The following is a 27211-nucleotide window of genomic DNA, read 5'->3' as shown; positions in this document are numbered from 1 at the left end:
ATATTTTTATCTCCAAAAAGTTTAATACTCATATTACTACTACAAAAATTCTTGTTACACATTCTATTCCGCATAAAATAGTATATAAATTACCACCATTTCAGTTTATCACTTTTTTAGTCTGTTACAACAAGAATAACCCTTTCCAAATTTAAAAATAATTTAATTTAAACTGTCAATTATACTCTCAATATATCCACAAAAATATTATTACTTATTTAACAGCACTTTCGAATGAATTATAGCCACATAAATATTATGACTTATTTAAAACTATAAATTTTAAAAGCCACTACATGTGAACGCTGCATGAGTTATGTAGCAATTACTTTTCTTCCGCATTTACCATATACCATATTATCTTGTAATAGTAAAAAATCTTCAATAAAATCACAACAATCCAAACATATCTTCAACTTCACAAAAACTCTAATTTACTTATACAAAAAGTAATTGCAAAATATAATAGATTATAAATATATTCAATTACGTTGACTAAAAAGATCCAAACTGCAAGCTTCGACAGGGAGAAGAGTAGAACCAGAATTAGCGAAAAAAGAAAGGAAAAAAGAAATAGAAAATAATAACAATACCTCGTATAAATTTTAGGTCTATTTACACCATGTTTTAAAAGTACCACTGAACTATTAGAAATAGAAAACAAGTACCTTTTGTTTTGGTTTTTGGTGCAATTTTACCCCTCCAAGTTAACGGTATCAAACAACTCAAACCCATTTTCCAATTTTCAACAATCCTTTTAACTCCCTCTTCTTCTCCTACAAAATTTCCTTTTAAATTCTGTCTGGTAATAACACCAGAAAAACATGTACTCTACCCACATCACTTCCTTCATCTCCACCCCTTTTCTTACATCAAAAAACACGCACACACACACTAAAGTTCTTCATCCTAAGCTATGCACCTCAACTCCAAGAATGTCACTTAACCAAAATCCAAACACCAACCTCATAACCACCATTACTAAGCTTCTATGGGGTCAATCCCTACCACCTCAGCTCCTCATCTCCACCGTCCGTTCTACCTGGTCCACCACGTGGCACCTCATGATGTCCCAACTCGCTCCCTCCGACCCAACCGGATCCTACACCCGACCCACTTCTCAATTTCGTATAAATTCTAACCCCAAATTCTCCAAAAATCTCCACCTTTACGTGGGTCTGCCTTGTCCTTGGGCCCACAGAACTCTAATTGTCCGAGCTCTTAAGGGTCTAGAAGATTCTATTCCGGTCTCCATTGCTTCTCCGGGTATTGACGGGGCATGGGAATTCCGGGTTTATACTGACCCGAATAAGAATAAGCTTGTTCCGGGTTTGGATAAAGCCAATGGGTGTAGAACTTTGAGAGAGGTGTATAAGCTGACACGTGGAGGTTATAAAGGTCGGTCCACTGTCCCAATGTTGTGGGACGTGGAGGAAAAGGAGGTTTTCTGCAATGAGAGTTATGATATTATTGAATTTTTCAATTCGGGTTTGAATGGAATTGCAGGAAATCCTGAATTAGACCTCTCACCACCTGCATTGAAAGATGAGATTCGAAAATGGAATGGGATTATCTACCCTAATGTTAACAATGGTGTGTACAGGTAAATGCCATTTTGTGTGTGTCTGTGTGTCATTTTGAAGAAAAGAGTATGCTTGAATTCTTTTTCTTTTTTAAAGTTACTCGCTCATGTGCCTCCGTCCCATTTTATGTGATAGTGTGGGAATGAGCATGGATTTTAAGATTTTGATATAACTAATATATTATTTTAGTGATAATAGAAGAAAAATATAGAAGTAGTAATAGCTAAAAGTTGATTAGACAAGAATATAATATCAAAGTTTGAATTTTGATCTTCAAAATTATTAAATTCATATAAAAAATGGAACGGTATCACATTTTGAGACGTCTTAAATTGAAACAAAGAGCAAATTATTTCTAGTCAGTTTGCGTGCACTTCAACTAATTTATTGAGTAATCGTTTCCAATCTACAAGCACATGTACTGAGTAAACCTGCTCGCCAAGATTGAGTCAATGGAACTTGTGCTGAGTGTGGACTATATTCTGTTTGGTTGTATAGTTGAATTAAGTTATGTGCCTTTCTTGAATATTTGTAGGTGTGGATTTGCACAAAGTCAAGAAGCATATGATAAGGCAGCAGAAGGGTTGTTTAGAACCTTGGAAATGTTGGAGGATCATTTGGGGGGATCAAGGTATTTATGTGGGGATGTTTTGACACTTGCAGATGTGTGTTTGTTCACTACTTTGATTCGGTTTGATGTGGTCTACAATGTCCTCTTCAAATGCACCAAAAAGAAGCTCATTGAATTTCCTAACCTCCGTGGATATCTCAGAGACATTTATCAGGTACTAAAATCTCTTTCTCGCATATGTTCAATAGAAAAAAGAGCCCTTTGAACATAATGTCTCGATCGAGGACAGCCTGGTGCACAAGACATCCCCGTTGACGCAGGGTCCGGGGAAAGGCTGCACCCCAAGGGGGTGTGATGTAGACAGCCTAACCTAATGCAAGCATTACTGGCTGTTTCCACGGCTCGAACCCGTGACCTATAAGTCACACGGAGACAACTTTACTGTTGCTCCAAGGTTCCCCTTCTAATATAATTAATTTTAACTTTATGTTAATTAACGGTTCGGGATATTGTTGTGGTTTTAGTCTGGCAGCTAAGGGTGTGGCCTAGCATTCGTTGGTAAAAATCATGGTAGAACTAGATTCAAATTCTCGTACAAACACAAAAGGTGATTTATCCCATCTGCCTAAGCTTGGTGGATGGTGTTACTCAGTACATATGTGGTAGGAAGTAGTAGGTAACCGGTGGAATATTCGAGATGTACTACGCACTTTGGTTCGGACACCATCGTTATCAAAGACATATATATAATCTCATAGCCTGTTAATTATTTATAGTACTTAGTTATTTGAACTATTTATCAAAAAGAAAGTACTTAAATCATTGGAACTAAGGATGACAAGCCATATGATTAAGAAGTAGCAAGTTTGCAGCAGAGTAAGCTTGTAGGATAACAGTGTGTTTTAACTGTTGAACAGATACCAAAGGTTGCAGAAACTTGCAATATGGGGCAAATAATGGAAGGTTACTACAATATTCTGTTCCCATTGAATCCTGGGGGTATTAAGCCCCTCATGCCTAGTGGTTCTGAGGATGAAGTACTCTCCACGCCGCATAATAGAGGCTCCCTACAATCGGAGGCAAAAGTTGTGCAGCACTCTGTTTCTTGAATTCATGTTTTGAGATGGTGTGCTTACTTGACTACCTTTATTAAAGAGTTATAGACAGAGACAAGACGCGGTGAGATTAAACCGATTTCTATTCATTAGTCTTAAACATAGTGTGTGTGTACATATATGTATTTATTATGTTGTACAACCATATGTACAGAGTTCCCATGTACTTGTTGTCTACATAGGAGAAAAGAAAATGTAGTTACATTATTCTGAAATACAATTTTTTTAATGAAAAATGAATTCTGTCATAACCTGTATCGACCTTGTAGAAGTTTAGCCTTTCTACTGGATGAACCTCTGCGAAGTTTTCGTGTTCCCGTTTTGTATCAAAGGTTTACCAATAAAAAATATTTTTATCTTTTGTATTTTATTGATATTAGTTAAGAGCTGAACTTTTCATAGTTGATATTGTTAATCCCTCTGTGTTTCCGTCTCCATTATTTTTCAATTCGAGGATAGAACTTATTTTTTTCTCAATTTAATTTGTTAGTTTTATTTTGTCTAGTGTAACTTACAATTAGTTTTGATGATGTCTCCAACAAGTTTTGTTTAGCAATGTCTGATCGCAAAAAACAAAAAAAACATAAAATTTTGCCTAAGACGATATGTTGAAAGAACCCTTGTAGAAAAAATGTTACCCATATCATGTGTTTACACCAAATCAATAAAATAAATACATGAATATATATATTTATATTTTACATATACTTTTATCACTTAATCACGACTAATTTTTAGCTTTAATATACTTCATATTCATAACCATGATTAACATTCCATCAATCTACAACAACTTAATCCCAAATGAAAATGCAAGGTTCGATTTAAAAAAGAAATAACACGGCCAAACTGAGAACTAAAAGAACTGACCAAGCAGCAATTATGAGCATAAGAATGATAGTTCAAAAGGTAAGTTTCAGCGCCTTCAAGCTAAACACATGGCCTAGACCACATTATGCTATTTTATCCATGTGCGGGCATCATAGGCAAAACCCTCTGGCATCTAATCAAATGCACCAAAGAATCTTAATATACAACAAGAAAGGTAGCAAATCTAGCTTACTCGCGATATCCTTGAAAATTCTATCACAAATGCTATTCTGCAAATACAAATATGTTAGCCCTTCTGCAGTCTACACAAATGCACAAGTTCACCAGAACCCTTCAAAGATTCTAAATAATCACGGCGCCTTGGTAGTTCCATTCGTAACAGCTTTCTGGATCAACCAAGGTCGGAAATCAGCCATTATGTTATTTGGAAGAAATCACCATCCTCTCCTTGCTCTGGATCCTACACAGTAGCATGACACTCAGTGACTGAAAGCAATAAAACAAAAATTAACCTATATGATGACTTGGTCGAATACTGATGATAATAGCTTGCTAACTGGAGATAAATATTATGGAGCAAAAGCAAAGTCTCAACCTAAACTTCATTGAAGGTAGATTGAGGGGACACTGAAGCAGCTGCTGCAGGTTCATCAAATGCAAAATGCAACATGCAAAATGTTTACCTACCCGCCCTAGATTGCTGTTATTGTAACATCTTACATACAGGGGTAAGTTTCCCCCCCAAAACTATAGGGAATTTTAAATATCAAACAGTCATCCCTTTTGATAAAAGTTATAGTCAATTATGAAAATGTCAAATTCATAATATCTATATATATTAAAAAAAAAGCACTGCAGGTCACGTCAATAAAATGATCAGTCGTGCATATGGACAGTTTTCAGGAAATTGCAAACATGTGCCAAGACTACCAATATCCAATTCAAAACTCTTCAATGCTAAAAGCTCTTTTTCTTGTTTTATTCGAGCCCAATAATTCAGGAATATATAATTGCATATATATATATATATATATATATATATATATATATATATATTTTATTATTTTTGAAAATTCATCCAATTTATGACCAAACCCATGCAGCTACCAACTTTTACTAGCAAAGCAAGATCGAGACTTGCAAACCCAAACTCTTAAAACGACAGATAAACCTTATGTTCTGGAAGAAAAACTTACTTCTTGGACGTTTCATATTTCGGCAGAACTTGCTACCACACTGGCATCTAAATGCTTTTACTGGATGTTCATGGTCATCAAAATCAATACCGTAATCCTGCAAGAACCAAATCCAAAAAAATATACTGTCAAATATAGAAAAGAAGCTACGTGGAATCAAGGCATGCTCATCCTTCCATAAAGTAGATATGATGAAAACAATGAGACACCATTACTTGCTCATCTTTCATGCCATATCAGCAGAGTTTGACAAAGTCAACCTCTTGGCCACCATCTTCTTCTCTGTTGAACTTCATTGAATTGGTAATCGTTGAACATGTTGATATAAATTGCCTTTTTTTTTTCTCCAGGAGCATTACTATTGACCGTCTTATTTTCATACTACTTGGCTTGTTTCAGAGTCGAATATCAGAGGATATTATTTCTAAAATGTAAAAAAATTAAAAATAGAAAGACCGATATCTGGTAAATTAATTTAGTTAGTCAAGGTTCGGCACCCACACTCAAATTAACAGTTTACCAATGATCAAGGTAGAGTATTAGAATCAATGGGCTCAAATAGGGCAGAATGGACCCAATTAGAATTGTATTGAGGAGTACTTGTAATAGTAATAATGGATGTAACTGTATTTTTCACAGTTAAGAAGGAAGATCCATTATAACTAACTTTAATAATTTCCAACTACCTAACAGACAGACGCCCGTTTTTTCCCCTCAAATCTTGGTGAGTTCTTTATATCAAAGATGCACCATACTTGGATAAATCACATTTTTTCGAGCTCTGAAGAATAGACTAAAAGTACTCAGAAGCATCAATCCATCTATGAAGCTTTTCTTTACAAGAAAATCTGGGTTTTCATTCTTCTTTTTCTATTTTTGTTCGAGGCGTGGGGTTGGGTGGGGGTGGGAGGCATAGTTCTAGTCGAGTCATTTTGTTATTTCTACTATATACAAGGATCATTGCTCTAGAAACAACCATGTCCAGATACCAATTAAACTTCTGTGTGTATAGAGAGAGAGAGAGAGAGAGAGAGAGAGAGAGAGAGAGAGAGAGAGAGAGAGAGAGAGAGAGAGAGAGAGAGAAAATTTATATATAGATAGTATAGAATAGAAAGATATCTTTCAGAAGCACAAAAAATCAAGGGCACCAGAATACAATGAGCATGTGAGAACCAGCTCAAGCCTACTCACCCAAGTGAGCTCTTCCAATGCCTTAACCTTTCTTGTAGTGAAAAAGGCAAGCTGCATCAAACAACACATGAGATATCCAGAAAAAACGTTAGTTTGAAGAGCTAGAGGGAATTTTGAGGACGAAGTGAAAGTGAAATATCCAGAAGCACAAAGTTCCTTACATGATAGTAGTGGTGATCTGGAGTCTCTATTTCAACTGGTATTTCAACCATATTTGAATCAAAACATCTGGACCAAAACAACAATAAAACAAAATCACATGCACTGACACGGGTTAGTGACATATTTATGCGTGATGGATATGTCTAATACGCAAAAAATGCATAGTTTTCTTTTGGCTATTGTTTCCTTTCATTCTTTCATTTGTCCCTCAATTTCTGCTTTTACTTTAAAAAATGGGAAATGGGAAACAATAATGGATTCTGAAATGGTAATATTATGCAAATTTTTAGGCACACAAATATGTGTGCATGCTTTTAGAGACAGAGTAGTCAAAGGTGGCTAGATGCAGGAATACCAAAAAGAAAACATGAGCAGAATTTATTACGGAGGATGTGAATGTTTTATGCCGAGTGAACACGAGTGAATCATCAAATATACCAAGAAAAGGAAAAAGGTTTTCACCAGCATTTGAGAAGTTAAAATACAGAAAAGATCCAGAACAAATTCAAGTACGTACCACCTGATATCTGAACCAATAGTCAAAGTACAACACTTATAACTCCTAGACTACAAGTAAATTAAAAAAGCAAAATTGGTACAAAACTGATACCCCAAAAGAAAGTTGAAGCTGGGGGAGAAAATCAGCAAAATACAGTTGAAACATAAGATCCTACTATGTAAACTTTACCTGTGATTGATAAACCTGGCTACATTCCCGAAAAATGTCGCATCCAAACAAAGGGCTTCTTCATCCTTTAAGACACCCTCTGAACCCCAGTCAGCATCAAGCAGCACGGGATAAGAATGTTCCTCACTATTGGGGCTTTGTGAAACACGATTAAATAGTTCTGCGTTCGTAAGCACTTCTCCAACATACTCGCAAACAAAAGCACCTCTTGGAAGGTCCTCAAGGGTACGTAAGCCCCACCCTTTCCCTTCAGGAGTCATAAACACCTGAAATAAGTAAAACCAACAAAAAACCTAAATGAAGTTAATACAGAATATCACGAATAATTTTAAAAGTAATTGCTAAGAAACGAAAATGATTTCTAAGCAGCTCAAAAAGTATAGCAGATTACAGCAAAAGGGCGTAATGCATGAGGTTTCACTGCATCAGGCACATTACCAAAGACCATTCCAACATCAACCACAAATTCTTACCTGTAACTTGTGGCTAATACCTCGCTGTACCACACGATTCCCACACTGTTTATTACAGCCACATTTCCACCAACACTCTTTGATGAAGTTCCTCACTAGATGACCTTTACAAGGTTCTATAATATCCTCATTTTTCGATCTTTCCAATGGGCATTCTTTGCAAAAGAATTGGCAATGTTTCTTGGGGTCACGATTCATAGAAATACTCTCTTTAAGAAGCTCCTCTTTGACAAGGCCTTCTTTTGTGTAAGCAAAATCACCACCACTTTCGTATGCACATGCACAAGGTGTGGACAGTGACAAACAATCATCAGAGCAAGTTGAACAACTGTTGTTATCACCAATACGAGCCAGAGAGAAGTTCAGATATGCATTCTGGAAAACCACATTTTGAGCTATGTAGTGAAAGGATGGCGGGCTTTTGCTATTAACTTGATTCACCAATGAAATCATAACCTTCTCTTGCCCCTTGGTTATATCTTCAATAAAACAAGAAACTGTTTCATCTGGAGTTGATTCACACAGAGCCACTGGACTTTGAGACCTAACATGTTCAAGAACATTCTGATCAATCTCTGGAGCACTACCACAGTTTCCCGCAGATGCTATTTGATCAGTTGATGTGCTGTTGTTGTGACCATTACAAGGAGGATAGAGCTGTGGTTTCTCTGGTTGAGCCTCCATACCAGCAAGTTCTATACATCCACTCAGAGGTCCCAGACTCTCAGATGTAGCATGTTCAAGAATATTTTGATTAATCCCTGGAGCACTACCACAATTCCCCGCAGATGCTGTTTGATCAGCTTTGGTGCTATTAGTGTGACCATTACAACGAGGAGGGAGTTGTGGTTTCTCTGGTTGAGCCTCACCAGAATCAAGTTCTGAATTTATAGATCCGTTTGAAGAAACTAGAGCAATGCTTCTATAACCAATATCATTTTCTGCATCCACATTTCTAGTTTCTTGCAATTCATGATTGTACTGACTTCCCAGTTCCAAAAAGCACTCACACATGTCTTTCATCAGCTTTGTCACAGAAAAGTTAGGGTCCAGGGCTTTGTATGATTTAAGACATTTATCCTCCACCAATTTCAGAACAGCCTCTAGACAAGGCAAATGGAAGTCTGATCTACCAAGAGCTGAGTCACAACCTATAGAAACTTTTACCTCTCCAAAAGTTGAGGAGGCAATATCTATGTTAGAATAACACCCGTTCTGCTTTTTTACTAGATCATGACTTGTTTCCAGTCCATTTGATAAAGTTGGACTGTCCTTATCTGCTTCTCTTCCGCCTCTCAGTTCTGCTGCTAAGGTGTCAGAAGTTTCTGGCTCTCTTCTCGAGGCATTACCACTTGAAGAACCTTTGTTGTTTGATGGCTCTACAGAATCCAAAATAATGGCCTTTAGAAAGGAGAATTGCTAGCTAAGATGTTACTAAGAAATTTACCAAGAGACGTCCACTAATGACATTATAAGGTAATCTTCCCTCTATTCCAATTTGTTTGGCACAATTTGATTGGAAGAAAGTTTAAGAAATAGAGGACCTTTGACACATAAGCATAATATGTATAAAGTACCAAAAGTAACCCTATAGTAGGGTCCACACAAATAACTTCAACATCTGGCATAGCATCTCACTAAGGGTAAACTGGGAAGGTAAATATTAGGAGTTCCTAAATATAGAAAGTGCCAATCTTTTTGAGAGATACAAAAGAAAAAGAAATGGTTCCAAACAAATAAATATGGGACAGCGAGAGTTATTATTAAAATTTTATGTTTACTCAATAAATGCACAATGATGAGGAACCATATGGAACCCATCCCAGGAAATCAATTAGTAAACTAGTAAACCAATCTAGAGATATGTATTGAGCCTAGCTCCTCAACAGAGAAAAGTCACTGGCTCTACTCACCAAGGAAAATTTAACTAGCATGAAGAATTTAAATCGTGACATGATAAGGACCAAAGTCCTGCTATTTGAGGTAATACATACCAGGGTGAATAACAGCAATAGGAACCTCGAACTGTGGGCTATCAAGAGTATATGGTTCATCCTTAGGCTTGACGAAAGCATGAGTATCCAACATCTTCTGTTTCGGAGACAGCTCGATGCCAGGCTCACTTTGTGGTTCTTTGAGGTTTGATGCATGAGAAGCTTTCCCAAGGACTAAACTTTTCTCCCTAGGCATGATTTGAGCTGTTTGAGGTTCCTTCCCTTTGCGATGATTCTGCCGAGAATTAATATCACTTTCCACTCTGTCATCACTATTAGGCTGATATCTCTCAGGACCAGCAGGCTGACTGGGACCAGACTTTTCTGGCAACATTGAAGTTTTAGGTGAGACTGGTTGCTTTCCTTTGTTTCTGGCATATGTCAGACATGGGACAGATAGGGACTCAGCAGCTGATGTTCTATTATTCGGCTGCGGGCTTTGTGAGCGACCCTGGGAATTAGTTCCAGGTAGCTCAGCTTCCTCCTCCACTTTCGGCATTTTGAATGAAGTCCCAGCTGAAACAGAGCTAGAATTGTTAGCAGAAGATGAAGCTTGACCTTCTTGATGTCTTAATCGCATTCTCTTTAAGGGTCTTTCAGGCTCCTCATCCACTGCTTCTACCTCCAAAACCTCCACTCGCTAGAAACATGACAAGGCACCGAGATAAGGTAAAGGGAAATGAGAAAAGACATCAATATGAATACATATACAAAATACAGGCAACCAAACTAGAGCTTGTACTTCAATATTCTCAGGCTTCTTACTTTCTGCTGCCTGCAAAAGTGACACAAAGCAAGAATATTTAAATTCGTACTAAGCAAATAAATATGCTTTATACAGGAAAAATAAAGAAATTTCAGGGTAAAATAGAATGTGTGAGAAAGAGAAGAAAAGAAAGATTAAAAAACAAAAGGATAGATTGAACCTCTGCCTCCTCTTTCTCAAATATAGCATCTGCAAGTGCTCTGTAATTCTCTTCTTCAATAAGCGCCCAGTTCTTGTCATACAATTTTAGAAGGCTCTTCAATACTGGCTTCACCTTTTCTTCAGAGATTCCAATATCCTTCATAGCACGAAATGCTTTTGCAACTCTTGGATTTGTCGGCATTGTTCTTTCTTGTGGGTTTTTTTTTTATCAGTGAACCTACAGTTAATATGAGATGTGTTCACCAAACTGCACAAAATGAACAATTCAAAGTTTGCAATTATAAAGGACTAGATAACAAAAGATAAAACTCCATGAAAGGTGCAAATCATTGCAACTGATGTGATGATTGAGAACCCTTAGTTTGCAACCAATTGAAAAGGAAAATCTGTCTCTACCATGTGCCATCAACCAAGTCTGTTGCTAAGAAAGATTATTGATTTCGTAAGATAAGAATGAGGATAATACACTTTTCTGAGTTAAGTCAAAACCACCCTAAAGGATGAAGAAGACAAGCAGAATATTGAAGCTTTTCCAAGAATATTTCACATTCTCCTCACCACCAGGTCCAAAAACCTAGTGTATTATGTTTCACAGGAGAAAGTTAATCATCCGGTTTCTTCTGTATTTCTTCCCTGATCCCATCAAGATAACTGGAAAGTGAAATCAAAGTTCTATCTCACTTGGAAATGGCAAAAGGTAATTTTTCGAAGGGATCACCAAGAAGTACTTCCGGTGGAGAGAAATTGACTCACAGCTAAATTGAAGCTACTACATTGCCCTAAATCCAAGCCAACTAGCATTACTGACTAACACTGGATAATCATATTTCTTTGAGGTACTAAATACAACTCCATGAATGAGCAAAATAAAGGTTGCAGTAATGATAAAAATCTCTGGGAGACCGCTACAAAAAGATTGAGCATGCACCCAAGGGTGTGGCCTAGTGATCAATGAGGTGGGTCGAGAGCCATGAGGCCTCAAGCTCAAATCCCAGTGGAGAAAAAAATACTAGGTGATTTCTTCCCATTTGTCCAAGCCTAGTAGAAAACTTTTCCTTGTTGGTGGGAGATAGCAGGTATCCCGTAGAATTAGTCAAGGTGCACGCAAACTAACCCAGATACCACGGTTATCCAAAAACAAGATTGAGCATGTGGGAGGATCCGAACAAATTCTGCTTTCATTTCCCCCTTATGGAGCACTGAGTAACTTAAGTTACGGTCTTCCGCAGGCAGGTTGCACTGTAGGCGGCTAGGAAGGCTTACAATGCTGTTATCTATGAATGCGGTGGGCCATGTCTAGAACCAAAATTTAGGAATTTGGCTAAGCCATTAGGTCTAATACTCGAACAGAGTGTTGTCATATGCGAAAAGCATGCGAAAAGTGTAGAAAGGAGCACTCGCAAATGTCACGAATTATATGAACCAAGGCATTGATAAACTGCAATTAACTAAAATATATGCAGCAAAAACCATGCCGATCAAGTCAAAAAGCATATTATATCCCTTATTCAAATTCAAAGATGCAACTTTAATTTTTTCATTTAGATCAGCGACTAGCTTTCTTATACTAGATTTCTAATTTCCCTTTTGGAGCTGACGTAACAAACTACGCGAGGTCGAGAAAGGAGGGGAACTGGACTCTGCCTCTTCTATTACATTTACATTACGGAGAAGTCCATTCTCATCATGATCGATCCACGTCCTAGCGTAGTGCCCGGCTTGCTTAGCAACCAAAGCTAGCTTACTAAGGTAGTTTACTTTTTCATTTTGAAAAAAGAAGGCGAAGGCATTTTTCCTTGATTGCACGAGCTAGCCAGCAAGCCAGCAAACCCCCCCTTACTCACCTCAACATCTATAAAAAGAGCTCTTTCTCCTTTTCATAATAATAAGGTAAGCATCCAGCTCTCGAGTTCTTATACTAGATTTCTAATTTCCCATTCATAATCACAAAATAATTCAACCAAAACGTCTCCGTAATAATCAATTAGTCCAGCTACATTTATATCTCTTCCAAACATATCCCATGAGCAACAAAGACAGACTAAACAACACCTTTTCTCAATAGTGTCGGACCAAGTAGCAACACTTCACCAAGACTTGATCATCGCATAGAAACACACACCTTGATGCTTAGGTGTTCTAAGGCGTCACCTAAACAATGCTTGTCCCTAACTTCAGGGCTTAAAGCACACTCCAACCAAGCCTTTGATAAAACTGCTCAAATACACTGCATACACCAGCAACCAACTGTTAGATGCAAAATACAAATAATTATGTGAAATTTTCTAGCAATAGATGTGATTCTTTATTTCTTTAGAGAAACTAACTTTCTTTTCACAAAAATTATATCATGTCACTAGCTTCTTCTATTTTCAATCCAATAATAAATCCAAACCAATTTATGGAGGCACACTTGTTTAAAGACTCAACTTTTTTTTTTTTTATGGTGGTGTCCAATCCAGCTTGGATGCACCTCGACTATTCCACCGAGCTACCTGCCACCAGCACAAGTAGAGGTTAAAAGACTCAACCTTTTTTCCTGAGAATGTTTTTTCTTTATTTTTTAAAAAACAAATTTCAGTTGGGGTTTTGGGGGGGTGGGGGGTGGGTGGGGGGGGGGGATTGTAGACTATTAGTGTACTTTTGTGCCTATAACTGAATAAAAAAACATTAGTACTATTAAATTAAGTGCAAGACCAGCATTCTAGAGAGTCATTTAGAAAAAGGTACATTTTTTTAAAAAAAGGGCATGAATTAGACTTACAGAAGCAGCTCTCAAGAAACTTAACAGAATGGAATTAACAAACAAGCATTTTTCCTAATTACTCAAAACTTCAGGTGCCATGCAACTAATTACTATAGCGGGGTCCACCTCGATGATATCGAAGTGAGATTTCCTTTAGAAAATGGGGAGCAAACACCGGCATTGTATCCAGTACACAATTCTATTTTAACACGAAAATTCTTGTTTTACCCTATAAAATCATTGGGGGGGGGAAGAATGGATTTTTGTAAAATCAAAGAAATATAGAAAGGAAAAAAATGTAGAGAAGAGAGGTGACCATAGAAAATGAGAAACGTACAATTTGATTGCGTTGGAGAAAGATACAGTGAGGAGTTTTCTGCAGAGAGAGAGAGCGAGAGATGTGGAGAGGGAGCAATTTTCAGACGTACAAGAGAGGAGCGTTGAGGAGAATGAGGCTGAAAGCCTTATATATTTGGGCTTAGAATTTCGAGTTGCAGTTCATTACAGCCTGATAAAGAAAGAATTTAGTCTTGGGCCTTCTTTTCAAATGGACCAACAAAGGGAATCTTAAATAAATGTCCCAAATAAGACCCAACTTACCAATCTCTAATCATTAATTATACACTTATCATAATTAGTCAAGCACGTATAAAAATTAAAAACTCAAATAAATAAGGTTCTTTCTCTCTAAGAATCACACGCAAAGATCTCCTTCCATATTTTTAAGCGTGATTAGCAAAATTAGATGCAAGACGGAAACGAAATCTCATAGATGAGGTAGCAAATAAGGTGATGAAATACAGAGAAAAAAAAAAAATATATATATATATATATTCCAAAAATTTAAGCAAAAAATGATCTTTTTTCAACGGATATGGGTGAAATTCATTAAAAACATATAGATGAGTCAATATACAAATTTTGAGGAAGATTGGAGGTGATTTTGGACTGATTTGGTATCAAAATTCATAGTTAAAATCGAGTTCAAAAATTCTTTTGCGACACATGTATCACGCATGTATCTCACACACAGGTATACATGTGATAAACACTGTGTTATACCTATCATTTTTTTTTCCATGTACATCTTCTACTTGAATTTTTAATTTAAACTACCTCAAAACTCCACTAAATCATCCAAAAAATTGAGATTCAAGCTCCTTAAGATGTACCCAATCTATTCTAATAACACTCACTCAAAAGGAAGCAAAAAACTGACCTTTTTTTACTACAAATAACTAATTGGCTAATATAAGTAATATTTTATAAATTGACCATTTTTGTAATAACCTACGTGTAAATGGACATAGCTGATAGTTTCCCACACAAAAAAGTATAGAAATGGCACGACGTAGTATGGCACGACGTAGTCGATTTCAAGTGGTGAAGTATACAAATAGCCCTCACAGTGGATAGTCTTGAATTTTTATCCCTACTTGTTACATTTGCATAACTTTAAGTTTAACGAATGTTGGCTCTCGCTTTTCCCATTGCGATACTTTTAACCTTGAAGTTTTACTTATGGGACAAACGGGGATCAAAAGTTAAAAACCACTCTAAGAAGTGTCATATTTTTGCAATTATTTTAGATTTCAAGCGTACCGTTCGAAACATATTCAATCGTTAAACATAATTTAAATTGTAATCCAATTTGACAAATTTCATACTCCTCCTCCTCCTTCGTACCTTTTTTTTTTCTTTTTAAAATGTCAAGTAAAATGATATCATTTTGTATTAGCGTCTTAAAATTAACACGAATGTTTAATTCTTAAACCTTTCCATTGAAAATTCAGATCAGGGTACTAATTAAAATTCCAATTAGCTACGAATTTAATTATAAATGCACATCCCTCATTTCAACCAACTGGAGAATGTATTGCTTTTTGCCCCTCCCATTTCACCGTGCAGAGGGCATTTTCCACATTTATTTCGTACAGTAATATAATATACTGATACAGTTATAAATTTACAATGTTATAAGTAACAGAGCCCAATGTCCCAACCAAAAGGCAGACATCACATTCTCCTTTTCTTCACTGCTCATTAGCCAGACACTGTCGTACATTTGGCATGCAAATCACATTCTCTTTGTTCATTTGCCAACTAAGTAGTACCAGAAACTATATGAAATTCCAATAGAAAATGGCATTAGTTAATAATGTCTGTCATAACATTTACTCCATTTCATTGCACTTTTTTTTTTAAAACTCTGTTTAAGAAAGTTTTGCAAAATATGATTAGTCTTAAACTTAACTAAAGAAAAAGAGTGGGGTATAATGACGGATGAGTGAGAATAAAATTCTATTGACAACTAATACTTAACACCGGTTTCGTCATAGATTTTGCCAAGATTTTTCCAAATTTTTTTTTTTGGCAAAACATGTTTGTTTTTAGATTTTATACATGTTTTGAAAACAAATTTTTCAAATCACAAAACTAGCTCTAGACATGTTTTTGGCCCAAAATATCACTATTAGATTTTTTAACAATTTCAAAAATTACCCCAAATTTTTGTATTTTATAAAAAAGACCACCATCTATTATGATCCAACTAACCACCAGCTAATTACTAGTATCATTTTTTTTTTGGACTGATGAATCTTGTAATGTTATTGCAATTTGACGAATTATAGTGGCTAATAATTATGTTATTAGCATTTGATATTAAAATATCAAGTTATGATTTTAGGATAGTGTATTATGTAGTTCATTATAAAAATGATAATTTTGTGCCAAACTTATATGTCCAGGACTATGGTTTGTGATAATGATAATGAATGACATCAACGAAGGTTCTACATATACAAGATTAACAACTTTGTTTGTTTGGTATTGTTGGGTATTTTTGATAGTTTTTAGACTTATGGGTATAAGTCACATTTCATGTTTTTTCAAACAAAGAAAAAGTGAAATATGTTTTGAAAAAATATGTCAAAACATATTTTCATCTTCAAACCAAACTTCACCAAATCAGATTTTTTAAAACAAATTTGAAAATCTATGACTAAAAGCTAGCTTAGAATTAGAGGCGAATTCAACATTTAAATTTGATTGGTTTGACCTTTAGTTTATTACTAGTGAATGCATTGTATTTTTTAAATTATGAGTTTAAAATTTAATATTTGTTGAATTGGTTAAACTCATTGGTTACCTGATACATCTACCGCTATTTGTAGTACTATAAACTTATTTAATCACTTCCATTGAAAATGGTCTTGGCTCAACCATCCAAAGGTATAATTTAGCGGTCAATGAAATGAGAAAAAATTACGAAAAAATTTAAATTTAAACCCCAACAAAGATAAAAATTGATTTCTTTTCCATCTATCTAAGTTTGGATGAATACAGTAACTATGTCCAAATAAAAAAAAAAATATCCGATAGAATAACCAGGATGCAAGCAAAATGAACCGAACACTCTGAAAACGACTATAGTAAAATAATGCATGTCATAGCATACATTTGATTAAATTATTTGCCAACTATTTAGGCAAGGCTAAGTACTTAAAAAGGAAGTTTATCCCATAACCATAAAAAAGCCCCCTAATACTATTTCACTTTCTTCTTTGTTCTTAGCCTAATAAATAGCCTCTAGAAACACACCAAAAAACCAAATCCACCCCCACCCCCAACACACATCAAATTCTTCCAACAAGCATCTCATCTCATGTTTATACTTATTCCAATATTCAAATCCTAAAATGGGTCCATCTCAAATTCCCAAAAAAACATTCTCCATCCTTTTCCTATTTCTCTCTTCATTTTTATTTCCCATTAATCTTGTATCTTCATCATCTGAACAACTTACAAACTTTGTATACAAAGGCTGTGCTAACCAAAAATTCCCATCTGGGTTTTACTCACAAACACTAAACACCCTTTTTAACAACTTGGTCTCACAATCTTTAACCACAAAATTCTACAAAACCACAGCTGGTAGTGGCAGTTCAGCAATTTCTGGTCTTTTTCAATGCAGAGGTGATCTTTCAAACTCTGACTGTAACAATTGTGTCAAGAAAATACCAAACATGTCCCAAAAACTATGTGGAGAATCTATAGCAGCAAGAATTCAGCTCAATGGGTGTTATTTAAGGTACGAGGTTGCTGGGTTTCAGACAGTGGGACCCACTGAGTTGCTGTTTAAAGTTTGCGGTTCAACTCAGGCGAGTGGAACTGGGTTTAGTGATAAGCTTGAGACTGCGTTAGGAGAAATAAGTAAAGGGGTTTCGAGTGGGAATGGGTTTTATGCAGGTGGGTATCAGTCGGTTTATGTGTTGGGTCAGTGTGAAGGTGATTTAGAGAGTGGGGACTGTGTGAACTGTGTGAAAAATGCTGTTGGGAAAGCTAAAAGTGAATGTGGGAATTCTATTTCTGCTCATATGTATCTGCAACAGTGCTATATTAGTTACACTTATTATCCTAATGGTGTGCCCGGTAAATCACTTTCTCCATCAGGTAATTTTTAATATTATCACTTATCATTATAATAATAAATAAATAAAAAAACAGCTCGATGCACAAGATATCTCGTGTTCACGCAGGATCAGGTGAACACCGCATCCCAAGGGGTGTGTGTGATGTAAACAGTCTACGGTCTATCCTAATGCAAGCATTAGTGGATGCTTTCACGGTTCGAACCCGTGACATGTAGGTCACACAGAGATAATTTTACCCTTGTTCCACGGCTCCACGGCTCAAACCCGTGTCTTATAAGTATAGTAAAGTTTTTCTAAAGACAAATTAATTAGTAATTGAATGAAATGAGTTCAAATGAAATAAGATTGATATAGAAAATTCATATAGTCGATTTTAAATTACTTTGGAATTGTGTAATAGTTTTTTATTTTTATTCTTTATTTTTTATAATGATGGTGTCATGGCGAATTTACACGTGCATCAACTACTTCACTGGATGTGACAACTCGTAATTTTGTTTGCCAAAGCTTAGACAGATAAAAGAAATCATCAAATGTTTTTCCCCTCTATTGGAATTCAGAATTTGAATTAGTTTCTTATGTTTTTAACATACTTTATTGACTATTAAATTACACTATCGGGTTCGATTAAGATGTAGTTGTTAGTACAATTGAAGTTGCATTTTCGATGACTTTCAATAGTCCTGAAGTATTTTGTGCATTGATTAACACTTGTATTACCAAGTGACATTCATTAATTTTTTTTTTTTTTTTGGTTTGTTAAATGGGTTTCTGAGATCATTTTCACAATAGGAGTAGTAGATAATTTTTGAAATGATCAAGGTTTTTAATTATTGAAATATCTACTGTGTTTTATTGATGGTGTAGGAACAAGGCAGAGTACTCAAAAGACAGTGGCTATAGTCTTGGGTGGAATGGTTGGTGTGGGTTTAGGAGTTGCTTGTTTGCTAGTTACAAGATCAGCTTTCAAGAAAAAAAGTAAATCAAAGTATGGTGGAGGATGAGGTTAGTATTACACAACTTTTGACTATTTTCAATTGTTCTTTGAGTTCCTAAGAATAGTTCCAATGTTCATATTGGAACTCTTAAAAGAGAAAATTGGTGTAGTTCTTAACAATAGAAAGATTTATTTATTTGTTTGTTGATATCGGTGGTGTTCGGACTAGCCTATGCGCATGTTGATTATTCTACTGAATACTTGCTATCAGTGTCGATCAAGGCTTAAGCAGATGGAGAAAAATCATCTAGCATTTTTTGCCTCTCGTAGAATTTGAACTCTAGTTTCCCTGACTTTTCATCCCCACTTCTTTGATTGTTAGGCCACATTCTTGGATACACAATAATTGAAAGATTTATGCTTAATATTCAGGGCAAAATACAAGCCAAGCCGTAACTAATTGCATTCGGTAGCGAAAAAGTGTATAAATTATATATATATATATATATATATATATATATATATGTATTTTATTGGCGATTATATTTGAGAGCGGCTAAAAATATACATTTCATTAATATTTACTTATATATTTAATTGAGGTGTTTATTCTGATAACACTTGATCATGCAATGTATGTAGGTCAGTATCTAAAGGAATGACAAAATGGGCAGAGATTTTAAGGAGATGGCTCTAGAAAAGACAAAAGTGTAAAGTTAGTTTGCATGATTTTGGGTTTATAAACTGTAAAGAAAGAGGAGATAGTGTGGTGATGAAGGAAAGGAAGATCTGCCTTTTGTGCTTTGTATTGGCTCCAATTTCCAGGATTTTCCTTCTTAACCAAGTTTTGGTCCTTTTTTTTGCTCTTTGAAGTACAAAGTAAATAGTGGTGAATTAAACATGAAAGAGCTGTCTTTGTAAGACTAAGCACTAGAATTGGTTGTATTAATGCTTCTTTTTCTTTTGCTGGAAATCATATGATTGTACATCCACATATGAATTGCTTTATGAAAAAGTTATGGATCAACATACTGCAGTTGCTTTTATACTAAAAGTGTCAAATTTGATGACTTCACAAAAAGGAAATATTAGAAAAAGCAAGTAAATGTTGTCTTTTTTGATAATCGAGCAATTTCAGTGGATGCACGATTTGAAAATTTTGGTGAATAATGGTTCGAACTCGTGATATACTCATAATCCATATTATATGTATTTGTTATAAGAAAAATCAAATTATGGTGGATGTCTACTCTTCATCCATGATCTTCTCAAATGCTTAATGACATATTCAATGACATATTTCTATGCTTAATGACATATTCAATGACATATTTTTCTTCACTTTTTATGCCTATATAAAGGTCTTGTAATAGATAGGAAAATACACACAATTGAAGAAGAAAACCTCTTCCTTCTCTCTATCTCCATTTTTTTTGTTCATGTTTTACTAAATTGCTTTTATTTCATAACAACATGTCTTGTTCATGTTTTACTAAGTTGCTTTTATTTCATAACACGTTATCAGCACGATGCTCTAACCAACTGAGATTATGTGCTTTAATCGAATTTTATCTTCTTTCAACCAGAGTTAGTCAAATTTCTTTTCGGTCCAGTAAGCTTTACTTTTAAATTCTTATGTCAGCATATGTTTGCTAATTCATGTCTAGCTTTGAGTTTACACTTATATGCAATATGACAACATGATAATCAAACCAAAAATCTTAATCTATATATATGTGTGACACTTAGCTTTAATTAGTTTTTTATGCCTACATGGTTAGAAAAGAAAAAGAATTCCTAACACTTGTGTTCCATATATATTTGATTAGAGCACTATTGTCTTCTTATATCAAAAGTAGCTTTAATGTTTAGTAAATTTTATTTGTGGATTGAGAAGGATAAGTAGAAAATTATTTTTCACTATTTTAATGATTCATGCCATTAAAATATAATAATAATAATAATAATAATAATAATAATAATAATAATAATAATAATAATAATAATAATAATAATAATACTCATAACTATTTTATTTTAATAAGATAAAATATTAGTACAAGAAGTATGTACTACACCAAAATTTTTATTTGTGATAGTTCTTATCAAATTAACACGTTGAATCATTTCTATATGGAAAACATATAGTAGTAGATAGTAGAGAGAGATTTGTCCCCTAATTTTTCTTTGATTCCCTGATTAACCTAAAGGTTCTGCTATATCTCTTTGTTTTTCTAGAGAGCATAATACTTAATTTCCACAAAAATGTATGGTAACTAGTAGTACTATATTATTCTATTTGATATATCATTTTTCTTTAATGTTTTGGTCATATCACTTTCATCTTGAAGTAAGCTTATTGCAGCAAAGACCACATGTGAATTTTCAATATTATTTTATATTTTCATATATCTGTTTGACACTAATTACTTAGCTGATTTGAGTAAACGAAAAGTCTATTGTTGAGAATTATATCCAAATGACATTATGAAGAGTTTAACTCAAAAGGTAAGCATTTCTTTCGTATTTGAAATTGTTTTTGTCCTTTGCTATTAATGATATCAGCTTCAATGAGTTCAAGTCACAATGAACCATGAGGGTAAGACATCAGGATCAAGTCTTGATGCTCCATGATGATAAGAGTTGGGTTTGAGTCACAATTCATTATGGCCTAACATGCCTTTATATTGGCAAGATATTAGGTTTGAGTCCCACTATACCATATTGATGATATAATAATGACTAAAGAAAAATAATATATTTTTCATGAAAAGGCATGACTATGCCCCACTTGATTTGCTCCATTCTTGAAGTGAATGTGGTAGTGGCGCATAACAAGTCTAAATGAAGACAAGTGGTTGAATAATGAACGTGGGCGTTCCAAAGATCAAAATAATAATAATTATCACTATGATTATAAAAGGAGAACAATAAGGGTTCTCAAAATAGTCCTTCAAAATGTGTAGGCAATGTTTACCATCAAATTGATATGAAAAATAATAAAGCACGGCGTTGATTATAATCCAAAGAGAATGTGACTTGTGACAAGCATTAAGAATGAAGACTCATTCCTAAAGGTGAATGTGGCAATATATGATAAAAGCAATGAATAAAGACATGCAATGCATGATTAGATGAATACCACACAACTCACCTATGAGGGAGGTTTGAGTGAAATAAAGAGAATAAATATTATTGTGTGGTTACATGAATATGTCATTGGTCGCGTACATGTGATACGCCAAAAAAAATATTTTGGTGTGCCTTATAAAAAGTTATTAAAGGCAAAATTAAAGCAAGAAGTGATTTTGCTTATGATGATTTTAACTATGATAATTTATTAAGATATAAGTTTCTCCGTAAAGGAGACATTTATCATATGAATGGTGTGACAAAAGATTTTGTAGTACAAAAGTTGTTAAGAGCTCCGGCAAAATTAATTTGTTACTATCCAGATGAATAAAATTATTCACGACATTGATATTATAAAGTCTCAAAAGAAACTTTTTGAGTTTCAAATGTATAAGTCAAAGTGGTTGACATTTTGAGACTATAAATGAATGAAATATTGAATATCTTCATATTTCTATAATCATAACGGGTAAATATGAAAGATTACTCGATTTTCTTTCTATTTGTACTACACAAATATAAGCATGATGATGGAATCATATGTCACAAGTAAACTAGAGTTTTACTGAAACAAATATTAGTTGGCATGACCGGTTGACCATCTCGGTTCAATTATGATGCGAAAAATTAATTGAGAATTACATTGGCATATATTGAAGAAATATAAGATTCCTCAAGAATTTTTTTGTGCTGCTTATTCTCATGATATACCACTTAAGGTTGGGATTGAATCCCTTGATTTCTGGAACGAATAAAAGGTGATAAATATATGGGCCCAGTCACCTTCCACGTGGACCGTTTACTATTATATGATTTTAATAGATGCATCTATTCTATGGTCACATGTGCATTTGTTATCAACTTGTAGTTTGGCTTTTGCAAGATTGATTGCTTAAATTATTAGAGCAAGTTCCAGAATATAAATTATGATGATTTATCTTGATAATACTGGTTTAAATCCAAGTTGGTTTAACAGAAATTATATACCTCCAATTATATCTAAACCATTGGTTATGAGAACAAAATTGCCAAAAAAAAATAAAATTTGGTATGTGATGTATTATTTAATATACAACAGCACTTGTACGCATCTAGCTAAGTTATGATAAGTTCTCCCTATCACAATCGGTTCAGGGGTCAGGAACCAAATAATTTTCATCTAGAAATATGAATGTGCTATATGATTTAATTGCTCCACCGCAATGCACAAAGATGGATCCCAAATAAGGCTAGGGATATGTGTTGGTGATCCCAACAATAGGGGAAGAAAATGGGCAGCTGAAAAAGTAATGCATGTAATGAATTATTATGAGTACACCGAGATCCTCGTACGACAAAATGTGAACTTGAAGTTCAAGTGATAATTCATTTGCAAAATATTACCAGGCGTATTTGCTGACCCAAAGCTAAATGTCATATTCAGCTGCTAATGCTCCAAATAAAATAAAGTTCATAATGAATAGAGTCCATGGCATGCATAAAGCATAATAGACTAATCGGTTCCAAAGATAAAACTCCTTGAAGAAGGAGAGGAGCAAATGTTCAAGATGGTCATAATAAGGAGGCAAGTGCTCTAGAAGAGCACCACGACATAACACTTCCTAAGACCTCATGAGAGAGGCTCAGGTACCTGAAAATAATAAGATAAAGAGATCTCAATAAGTTATGTCTTTATTGGGTAATAGTAGAACCGATATAAAATTATCGTCGACGATATTGTTAATATAATGTAGTGCTCAATATTATTAATATTGACGAGGATCTTGAGCTCAAATCTGTCGTAAAATTTGTACAGATAAATGATTGGCCAAATGAAAAATACGCAATGAAAATTAATTTCACATGAAAAATATGAAGTTGGACGGATAGTCCCAACACCTGAAAGTATAAAGCCAGTGGAGGTATAAATGTGTTCTTGTGCGGGAAAACAAGGGTCAAGTCGATAGACATAAAGACGACTTGTGTCACAAGAAGATTTGTAAATAACCTGGCATTGATTATATAGAGACATGTTCTCATGTGGTGGATGTCGCCATTTCAGGTTTTAATAGGACAATACAAGAAAAACGTGATATGCGTATAATAGAAATCATTGAAGGATTTAAATTGTTCTGAAGCATATTAAGGTTTCCAAGAAATTTATTAAATAAAGCTTCAAAAATTCTTATACGGATTGAAACAATCAGGGCGCATGTGGTATAATCGCCTAAGTGAGTACCTGTTGAAAGAAGGGTACAAGAATGATTCAATTTGTCCTTGTGTATTTATAAAAAGATCTGGATCTAAATTTATTATAATCACCGTGAATGTTGATGATTTAAATATCATTGGAACTCCTAGGGAGCTTCCTAAAGCAGTAGAGCTTCCTAAAGTAGTAGACTATTTCAAGAAAGATTTGAAATGAAAGATCTTGGAAAGACAAAATTTTATCTTGGTCTACAAATTGAGTATATGAAAGATGAAATTTTTGTCCATCAATCAACATACACTAAAATAATTTTAAAGCGATTTTATATGGATAAAGCACATCCATTCCGACCTCATGAAAATAATGAAGAGCTTCTTGGTCCCGACATACCATTTCTTAGTACAATTGGTGTACTAATGTATCTTTCTAACATTACAAGGTCTGACATAACTTTTTCAGTTAATATCTTAACAAGATATAGCTCTGCTCCTACAAGGAGACATTGGAATAGAATCAAACACATATTGCGGTATCTAAAAGGGACTACCGGTATGAGATTATTTTATGGCAATGATTGCAGTCCTGATCTTGTTGGTTATGTTGATGCTGGGTATTTATATGACCCACAAAAGGTTCGATCTCAGACAGGCTATGTGTTTACATATGGAGGCACTGCCATATCTTGGCGATCGACTAAGCAATCAATCGTGGCTACTTCATCTAATCATGCTGAGATAATTGCTATTCATGAAGCAAGTTGAGAATGTGCATGGTTGAGGTCTATAATACATCTTATTCGAGACAAATGTGGTTTGAAGTGTGACAAATTACCCACAATTTTGTATGAAGATAATGCAGCATGCATAGCCCAATTGAAGGGAGGATTCATAAAAGGGGATAAGACAAAGTACATTTCACCAAAGTTATTTTTTACACATGATCTTCAAAAGAATGGTGATATTAATATGCAACAGATCCGTTCAAGTGACAATATGGCTGATTTGTTCACCAAATCTCTACCGACGTCAACCTTCAAGAAACTAGTATACAAGATTGGGATGCGAAGGCTCAAGGATGTGAATTGATGCTCTCATCAGGGGGAGTTAATACGCGTTGTACTCTTTTTTTCTTACAAGATTTTGTCCCACTGGGTTTTCCTTGCAAGGTTTTTAACGAGGCAACCAAAAGACGTATTTCTAAACATGTGTACTCTTTTTCCTTCACTAGCATTTTTTTTTCCATAGGATTTTTTCCTAATAAGGTTTTAACGAGGCACATTATCTATGGACATCCAAGGGGGAGTGTTATAAGAAAAATCAAATTATAGTGGATGTCTACTCTTCATCCATGATCTTCTCAAATGCTTAATGACATATTCAATGACATATTTCTATGCTTAATGACATATTCAATGACATATTTTTCTTCACTTTTCATGCCTATATAAAGGCCTTGTAATAGATAGGAAAATACACACAATTGAAGAAGAAAACTTCTTCCTTCTCTCTATCTCCATTTTTTTGTTCATGTTTTACTAAATTGCTTTTATTTCATAACAACATGTCTTGTTCATATTTTACTAAGTTGCTTTTATTTCATAACAGTATTATCGATATTCGGAGGATAATGAGTTCGAACATGTGACATATTCCTAATCCACACAATATGCCTTACGTTATACCTGATTTATACAGCATGCGCTAAATTCTTAATCCACACAACATGCCTTACGCTACACCTGATTCATATAACATGCGCTGTGCTTTTACAACTCGACTAAAGCCCCGAAGGTATTTGTCTTTTTTTTTTTTCAAGAGCAAAGTGAAGATGTGCGGTCCTTTATTCTTCCAAGTTTTCATTTCCCCCTCTAAATAGACATCCTACTGGTACTAACCAATCATGTTGATGCGACTCTTTGTTTTGCTTGCTTGCTTTTCGTTTTTCTTCTTTCCCGGCAAATGAAGCTTGTTTCGTAATTTTTCTTGTGATTACTTGCCTTCAACATTAAGTAAGAGAGGAGTAGTGGAATTTATATATCGTAACAAAAACAAATATAACTGTACAATAATGACAAATGATCAATTATCCCTTCTCTCGAAGAAAACTTTTAAGGCCAAAAAAGCAGAAAAGTTTAATTAAATTTTGGACGTAGTAATAAAGTGTCAAATGGATATTCGAATATCCATCAAAATTTATACTGAAGAGATAAAAACCAGCAAGAACAAGTTGTTGCAACTTTTGGCTTTACACGTTTTAGCTGCTGAATTCATTCATCTCTACAAATATATGCATATTTCACCACGATTCAGTAAGTTCTAACTCTCTCATATCTCCTTCGGTTTGTGGGCAATGACAGGATCTTGACTCGACTAATGGCTTCCATAATTCAGCCTTTGAAACCACCACCCCAGAAGTTTTCTACTTGAACCCCACAATTCCATGTTGGAACCCATCTCATCTTTTCTCATTTCATAATTCAGAAATTATCACGAAAAAGAAGATGATCCTGTATGCCCAATAACGTTATAAAAGAGGAAATGAGCTGTGAGTTGTTAAAAGTGGCAGAGGGTAGAGGAGATATGTATCCTGCAAGATGGCTAAGAGTAGCTGATGCTAGTGCTGTTGATGGCATCCATAGATACGAGACGTTAAGTGCATAATAGCATTCCCACTGCTATGTTGCGACAATAGGTGTTAACTTAATATGAGTATATATAAATTTATAGATACACAAGTCAAGTTGACGAAGCTACTTTTCTAAGACTACATCCGCCTTTGGCTGCAATAGGGCAGAGTCAACAGGCATGAAGGCAATAGCCGGGAACAAAAATTTGCGCAGCTGAGAACTAATTTACTAAATCAAAGAAAACAATTACGCAGAAAATAAGAAATCACCTAGCATTTTTTTGTTCTGCGCTGAAATTTAAACCTTGATCTATTCTATTTAAGGCCAACAATCACTACATAAATAATACTCACGAACCATCGTGTATATTAAATTAACAGCTTACTACTTTTATACGTCTTAACAGCCATATAC

At 34.7% G+C, this 27211-nt stretch overlaps 3 protein-coding genes across 4 annotated transcripts; 2 read left to right on the top strand and 1 right to left on the bottom strand.

The window, feature by feature from the left end:
• The first annotated feature begins 744 nt into the window (after window positions 1–744).
• Window positions 745–3520, top strand: LOC104113127 (uncharacterized). Its single transcript, XM_009623227.4, has 3 exons — window positions 745–1603; window positions 2119–2368; window positions 3072–3520. Exons 1-3 carry the CDS (start codon window positions 825–827, stop codon window positions 3261–3263), a joined length of 1221 nt encoding a protein of 406 aa, XP_009621522.1. The 5' UTR covers window positions 745–824; the 3' UTR covers window positions 3264–3520.
• Window positions 3521–4119: 599 nt separating this feature from the next.
• On the bottom strand, window positions 4120–13946 carry LOC104113128 (probable inactive histone-lysine N-methyltransferase SUVR2). 2 transcript variants are annotated; one of them, XM_070178001.1, is made up of 12 exons: window positions 13816–13946; window positions 13163–13227; window positions 12785–12959; window positions 10731–10949; window positions 10547–10579; window positions 9805–10444; window positions 7811–9189; window positions 7338–7603; window positions 6649–6715; window positions 6488–6538; window positions 5297–5393; window positions 4120–4560 (listed from the first exon to the last, which is right to left on the bottom strand). In XM_070178001.1, the coding sequence occupies exons 4-12, from the start codon at window positions 10911–10913 to the stop codon at window positions 4535–4537; spliced, it is 2742 nt and encodes a 913-aa protein (XP_070034102.1). In that variant the 5' UTR covers window positions 10914–10949; window positions 12785–12959; window positions 13163–13227; window positions 13816–13946; the 3' UTR covers window positions 4120–4534. The 2 variants fall into 2 exon arrangements, with proteins under 2 accessions (XP_070034102.1, XP_070034103.1); XM_070178002.1 differs by having other exon boundaries at window positions 12855–12959.
• Window positions 13947–17050: 3104 nt separating this feature from the next.
• Window positions 17051–19882, top strand: LOC104113130 (plasmodesmata-located protein 2). Its single transcript, XM_009623231.4, has 3 exons — window positions 17051–17933; window positions 18782–18919; window positions 19494–19882. The coding sequence occupies exons 1-2, from the start codon at window positions 17180–17182 to the stop codon at window positions 18916–18918; spliced, it is 891 nt and encodes a 296-aa protein (XP_009621526.1). The 5' UTR covers window positions 17051–17179; the 3' UTR covers window position 18919; window positions 19494–19882.
• The last annotated feature ends 7329 nt before the right edge of the window (window positions 19883–27211 follow it).

This window comes from Nicotiana tomentosiformis, chromosome 6, assembly GCF_000390325.3.
Source record: "Nicotiana tomentosiformis chromosome 6, ASM39032v3, whole genome shotgun sequence".
NCBI lineage: Eukaryota > Viridiplantae > Streptophyta > Magnoliopsida > Solanales > Solanaceae > Nicotiana > Nicotiana tomentosiformis.
The sequence above is the reverse complement of the archived record's forward strand: the minus strand, read 5'-3'. Positions and strand labels throughout refer to the sequence as shown.